This window comes from Leptidea sinapis, chromosome 24 (genome assembly GCF_905404315.1).
Source record: "Leptidea sinapis chromosome 24, ilLepSina1.1, whole genome shotgun sequence".
NCBI lineage: Eukaryota > Metazoa > Arthropoda > Insecta > Lepidoptera > Pieridae > Leptidea > Leptidea sinapis.
This window is the reverse complement of record NC_066288.1, coordinates 12,111,204-12,121,772: the sequence shown is the minus strand read 5'-3', so window position 1 is coordinate 12,121,772 and position 10,569 is coordinate 12,111,204. Positions and strand designations below refer to the sequence as shown.

Here is a 10,569-nt window from a genome sequence, read left to right as displayed (position 1 = left end):
TTCTCACTAATTAATTACGATTGTTCATGAATACCAATCGGCCTGGCATTTAAATCTGTATTTATTTCAATATCATATTGAATTATAGGTAATCAGTTATTGCTTAGAGAAGCTTAGATCAGAGGTTCCTATATATAAATAACTTTAATAATATATATATATATATATATATATATATATATAAATAATAACTTTTTTATAAAAGTACGGTATTGCTATAATTTTTATTTATAACGTTTATTATTCACAGCTAATGAAAATATGTTTAAAAAAGTTCTGGCGTTACCCGATGCTGAGCATAAGACGATGTAAGTTTATACTATTTCTGAACTATTCACAGAAACACACGTCATATTTCTTTCACGTACTTTGCTTATTAATTTAAAAATAACTTTTGTTTTAGCGCCAAAATTTTAAGTGATTATCAGTGCTTGACAAACGATGTCGGTAAGTAATTAATAACATCTGATGTTATTCCGAATATTCAATGAAATTGTAAATTAGTATACCTAGTATTTATTTCAGAAGATATACCCGTTGATAACTCTTGTAATAGCAGTACCGTTACCCTTGAAGAACTTGAAGATGACAGTGAATATTTCAACGGTAAATCTATAATAATTTTTACTCATAGAAATTATAATAAATACATTATTTACAATAGGAAATGAATCATAATCTATAACATGTTCAAGTTAAAATCTATTTGAAAAATTTCCTAATGGTTCCTGTATAGTAAGAATGATTAACAACTGAGAGCAAAGCAAACTCAATGTTGACAGCGATATATTGTTGCTTCGTTTAGTAATTTTGCTACTTGGGGCGCAAAATACTCCAACTCTGATTGTTATTATTTGCCAATCATAGTGTAATTGTATGAAGTAATTGTACCAAAAAATGTCCAAAAATTGATCGCTGTTGCTGATTATTCAAGTGGCTTACTCGCGTAGAATTGGTGTATTGAAATAAACAGCCTTAAAATTTTGTTCACTATTGATTTGCTTCCATCGATAGCTAACTTACAATAAACACACATATTTAAACCTCTCTTTTGTAATCTAGATAGTATGAATGACTCAGATAGAAATTCGAGAGACACAGGGTTTAATAATATCTCGAAAGGAAGACTAAAAACTAAATTAGAAATCGTGCAAGAGTGGATAGAAGACGATCCAAAACTAAACACGACTGAGAGCATTGATTTTATTTTAAAAGACCAAGATATCTCACCAAGTTGTTTACCGATAAATGACAAGCCTAATACTATTGAACCGAAAATAGAACAAGATATAACATTAAATTTTTGTTCGAATCCTGTCGCATTGGGCAAGTTGGAAGTCCGTATGTGTAAGCGGAAACTAAAACGGCAAGTAAATGCTAAAGTCCACAAAAACCTAGCAAAGAAAAAGAATTGGACCTTGCGGAAAAATTATTATTTGAAATCAAAAGAACTACATGCAAATAGTAAATCAAAAAAGGGATTCAATTTTCATAACAAGTTTGCATCTTCTAGCCTTTCAAATCCTGTTAGTATTATTATCTAATAAATATTATGATTTATTAAATATAATCTGCGTAGGTCTATCTATACTTTTAATAGTCTTTACGTTTATGTGTGTTTTCAGATACCAAAATCTTTTGCTCACTTTGAAAGTACAAGAAACAATCGGAATATTACTGATTTTGTAAGTAAGGAATTAAATGTTTCCGAAGTAAGTTTGCCTGAAGGTAAAATATACGACAGCTTTACTAAAAAGAATAAAACGATAAAAGGAAAAGATGATTTTTATGAACTCGATCCATTATATTTTTCAAAAGAAACAGACTTCGATAAAATAGATGAAAACGAAACCGTTATAAAAATTACAAAGCAAAATAGCTTCAATAAATTGGCGCAATCAGAGATTGAAAATATAAACTCCCAGACAATATTTCTATATGGTAAGTTTTCCAACTATGTATTATATTCTTTTTTCAATGTCTTATAGTGGTGTTTATAACAATTGCATTTTATGTTAATTATAGATATAAATGAGCCAACTACTTCTAAAGGTATTCGCCGAACTGCAATGGATGTACAATGCGGTCCCGATTCTAATGGTACAATAACAACTGGTAGAATGCATTCAGCAACAACATCTGTGACTAAAATACCAAAATTATTTTCGAATGGAGTTAAAATTGATGATTCTTGTATAAACTTGTCAAATCAAACATCGGATATGGCAACATCGCCAGAAACATTCAGTGATTTAAAATCAGTAACAAAAATTAAAGACAACGGTATTAGGATCAATGATTCATGCCACGATATGATAGACCATTTTATACATAAACTGGAAACTACTGATACCTTTTCAAAGATTCTTAACCAAAACATCAATTATAATCAGAGCAATGCTTCCAAATTTGAGACTCCTTTATTAGAATATGTTGCGAGCGATGTGAAAACAAATGAATCTGTTGAAAGTTCTGAATTTTGCAGTAACTTCGGTAGTAAGATAAAATCACCATCAAAAGGAGCAATGTCGTCTAAGTATACTAGTGACATAGAGATTCGATCAAATACAAATACTGACATCAGTCAATGTTTGTCTCCAACTAATCAAATAAAATCAAAGTTGTGTTGTGGTGGAGTATTCGTCCATAGTTTTAGAGACAGAGAAGTTTCAGAAGATGTTTTGTATCAAGGAGGGTGGCAAGACATTAGACCGAAAATAGTTGCAAGAAAGAACCCAAAAAATAATTTAACAATACGAAAAAAAATTGAGCAACCAAACAGCACATTACAAAAATATCTTAATGAAAGTCCAACATTAAGGAAGGGAAAGGCGAAGGAGAATCAAAATATTAAAAACAGCGGTTTAAATAATGTTCCAAGACGTGTGGTCCAAATAAGAAACGCAAAAGCAAGTCATACAAAGAAGGACCAGCACACAAGACATTTATTAAAAAAAAGTAAACTTCCCCCAATCAATAAGAATATACAAAATAAAATGAAAAATGTCACTAAGGTATTAACTATAATAATATTATTTACATCAAAATTTTATTTAATTTTGTCAAAACATTTAAATAATTTTAATTTCGTGTTTTAGGTATCATCTAAAATTGCTCTCAGGTAGGAATAAAATAAATAGAATTATAAGCGTATTTCATGAAATAAGTAATAATTAATATTAATAATTATAATTTTAGTTCAACAGTGAACAAAAATACTTTTAGCTCATTGTCAAGACCAATAGACATTGCAACAACAAAACATGAGAAAGACTCGAAAAACATTGAGAGGTATTTGCCAAAGTATTTGAAAAGAAAGTTATTGTCTCTAAAAGAAAAGACAAATGATAAGGAGATTAAGACTTCTAACACAAAATTATCAGTTAAAACGATTGCAAAACTAAATCATCCAAATTCTTTTCAAAAAAGTATAACTTATCAAGTCTTTAGAAACCAAGTTGACAAGAAAAAAAATGTAAGTGGAAAAAGCTCGCCAAACACCAATGAATCCATTAAAACATCTTCTTTGCGCAGTTGTAGCCCAAATTCTCAAAGTAGTTCTTGTTCTTCGCCAAATAGTATTGCTACAGTACGAGCCATACAAGTAAGAAATGAAGACAACCCTGGAAAGTTATTTGCACAAAATAAAGATCCAGTTATAACAAATGATTCTATAGTAGCAAATATAATAAATGATTTAAAAATACCTCAGCATTCTAGTCAACATTTTAATAAAGAAAATCTTTCAATAGCACAGCAGAATTGTAAATTATTAAGTGTACCTAAGAAAAAGGGTTTTACAGGAAAAACTAGTGAAGTCTTTAGAGCACAAATAAATGATGAAAACAAACCCTTGACTTCTAGAGTTTTATCAAATAGTCGCAGTCACGCTTCTCGAAACGCAGTATTGAATGTATCTTATAATAAAATAACACAGAATAGAATTAATAACAAGGAAAATTCTTGTGATTATGATGCTGAATCATCACCGCATAGTACAATACCAGTCTCGGATTTGAATATTGTCGTAACACCACGGATAGAAAAAAATAGTACTGATAATAATTTGTCACTATCGCCAGTATGGGATAATTCTAAAACGCTTACATGTAAGACTGATATAAAAGAATTAACAAAAGAATACACAACTAACAATATTGCTCAACCAGAACCAGCAACTATTATAAAAGAAATATTGACGGGTAGCAGAAATATCGAAAGACAACCTAGCAAAGATACAATAAGTGATAATTTTGCGCAATCATCAACGCTGATAAGTAATGAAATGATTTTAAGTAATTCAAAAGTAATAGAACCACAGGAAACACAAAAAATTGATGAAATGGTAATTGAACCTGGAGAATTCGGAAACATCGCAAGTGAATTTCAACTTGCGCCTGTAAACTCACATGTTATAAGTGAAGACATATCTTTACAACACTTAGTGGGCGGTGGACTTAGTACTTTATCCAAAATAGATTTTAATAATATTTCTGATGAATCCGCAATAGTTTTAGAATCATCAGATGGAAATCATACTGCGAGCTGTAACTTATCTCAAAGTAGTTTCATATCTGCAAATGTCCATGATAACGCACCAAATGTAATTGACCTAACAAGTAACGATTTTATAACAAATTGTGCAAAGGATTCTCATACTACAATGTTAGACTCAAATTCGTTCCAGTCTGTTGGTACATCGAAGCTTTCTGAATATTTTTTGGCTGGAAGCCACATGAATGTAGCAAATCTTGAATCTCGCTCTGTAATTGATTTATATGACAGGAAAGAAAACCACGATACAATTGTGAGTATAAACTATAAAATACAGGTTTGAATGCTTATCACCATTACGTCCTTTTTTAATTATAACGTTTTTGTTTAGAATGTTCACGGTCCCATATCAATGCAGGTATTTAGTGGACTTTCAATAGATGGCGCACCTGTTGCGGGAGATCAGCCAGATTTCGTGAACTTAGTAGATTCTGAAACTGGGAGCTTATGTGTTGATGTTGCTAGGCAAACGGTATGTATATGCAACCTATAATAGATTTTTCGAAACTTAATTCAACATCAAATTTTATAAGCTCATCGCCAGGCGCACCCCAATATAAGCTTGAAACATTTGAGTGCGTGCAAAGCAGAGTTACTCGAACTGCCAGGGAACTGGTAGGTACCCTGTGGAAGGATCTGCGAAAAGTTGTTAAATCTAAAATCACTCATGACTTGAATTCAATGATTAGTTTTGGTAAAGATGTTTATCAGGTCCTGCCAACGCGATGAGTTCCTAAATCATAATACTATACGCAACAAATCAAATTACTGACCTTTGGGATGCGTTAGGCTTATCCACGGGAACTGCTGTTTTCAATTAAATTAATGTCCAATCATTCACGCCCAATATCTTAATATGCAACGAAGTTTGTACTTCGCAGCTTAGTTACCATATACCCATACTTAAAATATCCAACTAATATAAGGCAAATACATATTTTCAATTAATCGTATTTTGTTCGCCGACTATTGGTAGTATAATTGTTTTTGTAGCCTTCTGAGGAGCTGTTAGTATCAGGAAGATCTTCAGATACCTATGCTTCTTGCCTGGTTGAAGATGAGGTGGTTGTTCCGAGTTGGTTATTTAATATGTTGAACCAGCATGTTTCCGTAAGTTTCATTTCTTTTAAATCTAATTAATAATCTGTGTATTCAGTAAATAGCATATTGGATAACATTTCACGAGACCAACGTTATCATCTTCGTCACTAACTGTGACGAATAGTTTTCAAAGAATTTTTTAATTGATGTACACATTAACCTGAAACAAACTCTTTTTTGTGCTGGTTGTCTTGGGACCAGTGTGTAGGTAATGTTAAATTGTTGACACGCATTTCATTTATTCTCTGTAAGTTTTTTTTGTATTAATATACTAATAAGAAGCTGTATTAATTAATTAGGTAGGTAGGTAGCAGGTACGTCATATCCGATCGAGTGGCAAGGTTCGATCACTATCGCCACATTCTTTTTTTGTTTATTTATATATTTATTAATAAGTTTATTTATATATTTATTAATAAACAACAATTTTTAAATGGAGGTTTCAAAGCAATAAAAACCACTGAGGTTTGTACACTGATTCGGATTATTCAATATTCGGATTATATCATGATTCAGTGGTGATTTGTTGTTTTCTATCACAATTGAAAGCATAACGTTGTGTCCCACATTAAAAACCGATCCCAAATTATTTGCACAAACGATTCCTATTTTTTTTTAAGTTCGTTAATATTTATGGTCTTGTAAATTTCAATTTTGGTCGTAGTGAAAACCACTGGTAGTAATAGAAATGACGTAGTATATGCGATTGAAAACTTGAATTGACTCATGTGCTTGTTACATCGGGACTCAAATCTTCTTATTTCAATAGTAGTGTATTGCTGGATATAGATAGAAATAGTAGTGGAGTATGGACAAATCCAGGAAGAATTCTCTACAGTTCTTCTTTATTCTACTAGAGCGATGGAGCGGAGACGGAGAGTGACGAGCCGCTTGTATTGCCGCTGGTAGAACCACTATTTGATCTTAATGGGAACGCTGATATGGCGGGAGCTGGGGCTGGCGCTGGTGATGGAAGAGGAATACATAGCGATCAATCGATAGACAGCTCAGGTCGGGGCAGTTCACTCAGCTCTAGCGATACTTCTACAGACCCTCACGGTGAGGTATGTTGTAATGGCCTACCACTTAATCATATATTCCAAAACTTATGTTTGCTCCATCCTCCATATCTTGAAGCAAATAATATCTTGAATGAATACGTTATAATATAGTTTATCATGTCATATTATACTATAAAGTTTAAAATAACATTTTTAGTACAAATCCAACTCTTGTAGTACAATATACACGGTGTCCCAAGGCTATGCTATATGGAGGGGAAGTACCTTAAATATTGAAGATATAACAGTTTACTGAAATGCAAATTCAAATATTTTTATTCAAAATAGGATCTGACATCACTAATTGAAAGTCAAAAACTACCACCCATTAGCCTAAAAAACAATTAATATTTTTTAAAATTTCAGGTAGTACTAATTGGCCCGTCTGCTCTTTTGTCACATTTTGAGTACGCAGGAGACACGGACACAGCGAATATCGATCGACCTGGTGAATCAACTGATACGTCATTTGATACTGCTGAAAGTACGTATTAATTCGTTTTGTTTTATGACAATAATCGACGAATAAGAGCAAAAAGGCCACCTGATGGTAAATTATATGCAATGCCCAAAACCGTTCACTGCTGCTTAGCAACCTTAGCTAGAAAAACCCAGAATACTGAGCGGCATCGCAGCACAATTGCTCTCGTCATTTTGAGGACATAAAATGTTAACTTTCATTAGCTCAGTGCTTAGATAATTTATACGTCTAGAAATAGCCTTATGCTGCTACACAAACGATAAAAACAGGACAGGTTTATTAAATTTTGTGTGCGTGACAAGCTACGTCATACACTCCAGATTTTTATGTCACTGTTATGTGTGCGTGTATTGCTCAAAATAGAAGCTAACTTCAAACGGTATCAAAATTGAGGTTGACAGTCCAGACACAATATCAATGTTTTTCGAGTTTTTCACAGTTGTCACAGACGTATAAATTATCTAAGTTTCAGTGATTTTCCTAACTGTGGCGCCCTTAATACCGAAATACAATCAGTGCTTACCTGCATCGCAAAGAAGCCTCAACGGGGTTTGTTTTGTTGCCAATAGCCGCATACTGACTGAGCGATCAGCATCGCGAGGAAGCCGCGCGAGGCAAATCCTCGGTCGGTCAAGACGTGCCTCGCCTGAGGCAAACGCACGCGCTGCCTCGCCCGAGCGTGGTGCGGCCCGAGCCGAACCTTGTCGGTTTTTGTCCTTGCTCAAAAGCGCCTCGGTAAGTTTGCCGCGCGCACTCAAGACGGTTGAGGTTTGCCTCGCTCGTTCGACGAACGTTCTTTTTCTGATTGTATTACATAGTAAGGGTTTCCCCAATATTCTGAACACAGAACTTAATATGCCAAATAATGTTTTGGTTTACTTTTTGGTACAAGTCAAAGAATTAATATAAGACAGTGGTGGCACGGGTTGCCAGGCTGCTCGCTCAGTCAGTACGCGCCTATTAGAAAACGCATTAAGATTGACGACTATTATGCGATTTTTTGCTTACTCAATTTTTATTGCTTCGTAAGTATTAACATAATCTATTTTATTAACATACACCTGGTAACGCGAGCGAATTTCTTTTGTTTTCATTTCAAGCCCTACTTTTACCAAAAAATAGATTCAATTATATAAACCAATACCTATATGACATTCTTAAATTACTTCCAACTTGCATAACAATAATAGTGTGACATTATAGGACATATCCGTGGGCAGTATGCTTAATAAATTTGATTGAAAAAGAGTTCTAATTTGCATGTTTCAGCATCAGTTTGTGTTTCCTCAAAGATCGAAATACATGCGGAAAAATTCCCTGAAACATCTAGGCCATAGTTTCTCAATCTTATTTTGCTCACCGCCCACTTTGATAATATGTTTTTTTCTAGAGTATTTTCGTGTTTTTTATTGCCTTTTTAGACTATATTTTTTAATCTACCCACGCCCCATCTGCGCCATCTCAATGCTCCCTAATTTTCTCTGGGGTCTTCTACTGCCCCCCCCGAAAGTCTCATACGCCCACAAGGGGGCGTTATCGCCCCCGTTGGGAACCTATGATTTAGACGAATGGAATTTTTTGGAAAAAATTACTCCCATGGTCTGCAGTGCTTGTGCTTTTAATGACACTTTGTTTCCAGATGATGTTGGCTATAATGAGCATCGTGTGAATTCTCATGGAAGAATCATGACAAGTGACGTTGACGGTGACGTTAGCTCCCTGGATACTGACGTTGCGGACTCGGACGCATAACACGCTAAGTTGCGTTATTTGTCATTATATAATATAGATTAATTTTGTGGTGTTAATTTAATTTGTCTGTCTTAAATTATGAAAATGTGTTTGCTAATTATTGGTATGTACATAAAGGTTTGTTGATTGTTGATTAAATTATTGGTCGTGCTGATTTACATCTTTTACTTCAATTATGATGTAATATTCAAACTGAAAAATCTTACTACGAGATTATTGTTTTAACACAGAACATTTTAACATTTAAATGAAGTAAATACAATGAATACGAGGGCGGCACTGAAAATTTCGGGAATCAAGGAAGTGACAGAACATTACTTGCACAGTTTCGAAGTATTCTTCGCGATATTTGACACATTTTTCCATACGATGGAACCAATCATTGAAGCAACCATTCCATTCGGAAGTTGGGGTCCCCAAAATGTTCGTGAATAATTTCATGAACTCGTTCCTTGCTAATGCCCACATCTCTGGCTATCTCCCACTGCTTAATTCGCCGATCTGCAAGAATCAGGTTCTTCACCTTTTCAACATTATCTGCGGTAACAGCAGAAATTGGCCTTCCACTACGTGGGTCGTCTTCCAGGCTCTCACGGCCATGTTTAAATTGCTTCGACCAAAACTTTATGACGAATTCAGAAGGACTTGAATCACCAAACACCTTTAACATGCGCTCTCTGATCTGCATAGGCGTATTTCCTTCTTTACTTAGGAATTTAATCACTGCTCGATGCTCAAATTTCATCATTTTACAATTTTCTTTCGACATGGTGAAATCAAAGCCGCGCCAAAAAAACAAAAGCAAGCGAAAAAAAATAAGCGTCATAATTTTGAAAAAGGAATAAATATAGAATATGATTTTGCAGTGGCCAGTTCGATTTTCAAAACTTTCTTTAACAAAGTAGATTTTATATCAGCCACCCCTCGTATATATATTCCTATATATGAATATATATATATATTCCTATATATGAATATATATATATATATATTCCTATATATGAATATATATATATATATATATTATTGACTCTCAGGCTCAGTGAATGCATATAAAACATGGAAGCATTTCTAACGCTTTAAAATAGCGCAACTAAAACTATACCGTTAGTGGGCAGGGCTTACAAACTGTCCCGACACGCGGGTTAGTTCGGTTAGGCGAGTGAGTATGATGGGATCCCGGTTTGGCGCGGTTAGAACAGATAAAACAAGGATTTGAAATACATGAATGTGTTATAAAGTGGTGCAGAAACTTTTCGGATTGTTGTCCCAAGGGCAATTGAATATTCTTTTTACGTGTATGTAGACCAATTATATAAAAATACAATATTAGTAGATTAGTAGCCAAGGGCTGTAAGGCATCAATTGCAGCCCGAGATATTTGCCGCACGAGCGCAGCGAGGGCGCCTATAGTTCGAGACCCGAGCTAACTACTCTGCTTTACATCTCGATAGTGAGGTAAGTAGAAAAAAACCGCCATTACAATAATAAAACATTTTATTAGTTAAAATATATAGTGAAATGAGAACAATTTTCTAATTTTAGGGACAGGTGTTCTTTGGGTATGTTAATAGCTTGAGATTGTGATATTTGTTGGTCATGGACAAAATCTGACGGGAT

General features: G+C 34.0%; 1 protein-coding gene across 2 annotated transcripts; it reads left to right on the top strand.

Moving 5' to 3' along the window:
* Positions 1 to 250: 250 nt before the first annotated feature.
* LOC126971830 (uncharacterized) lies at positions 251 to 9,103 on the top strand. Of its 2 annotated transcripts, XM_050818263.1 has the most exons (12): positions 251 to 308; positions 404 to 447; positions 526 to 606; positions 1,626 to 1,941; positions 2,026 to 3,014; positions 3,099 to 3,121; positions 3,199 to 4,807; positions 4,886 to 5,026; positions 5,548 to 5,664; positions 6,513 to 6,719; positions 7,083 to 7,200; positions 8,837 to 9,103. In XM_050818263.1, the coding sequence occupies exons 2-12, from the start codon at positions 442 to 444 to the stop codon at positions 8,947 to 8,949; spliced, it is 3,720 nt and encodes a 1,239-aa protein (XP_050674220.1). In that variant the 5' UTR covers positions 251 to 308; positions 404 to 441; the 3' UTR covers positions 8,950 to 9,103. The 2 variants fall into 2 exon arrangements, with proteins under 2 accessions (XP_050674220.1, XP_050674219.1); XM_050818262.1 differs by lacking the exons at positions 251 to 308; positions 404 to 447; positions 526 to 606 and adding an exon at positions 759 to 1,526.
* The last annotated feature ends 1,466 nt before the right edge of the window (positions 9,104 to 10,569 follow it).

Bases quoted from the DNA above. Each gene is read 5' to 3' on its own strand.
- LOC126971830 (XM_050818262.1), top strand. From the start codon at position 1,068: ATGAATGACTCAGATAGAAATTCGAGAGACACAGGGTTTAATAATATC. The intron at 1,942-2,025 runs GTAAGTTTTCCA...TGTTAATTATAG, and splicing joins CCAGACAATATTTCTATATG to ATATAAATGAGCCAACTACT. The intron at 3,015-3,098 runs GTATTAACTATA...TTCGTGTTTTAG, and splicing joins AAATGAAAAATGTCACTAAG to GTATCATCTAAAATTGCTCT.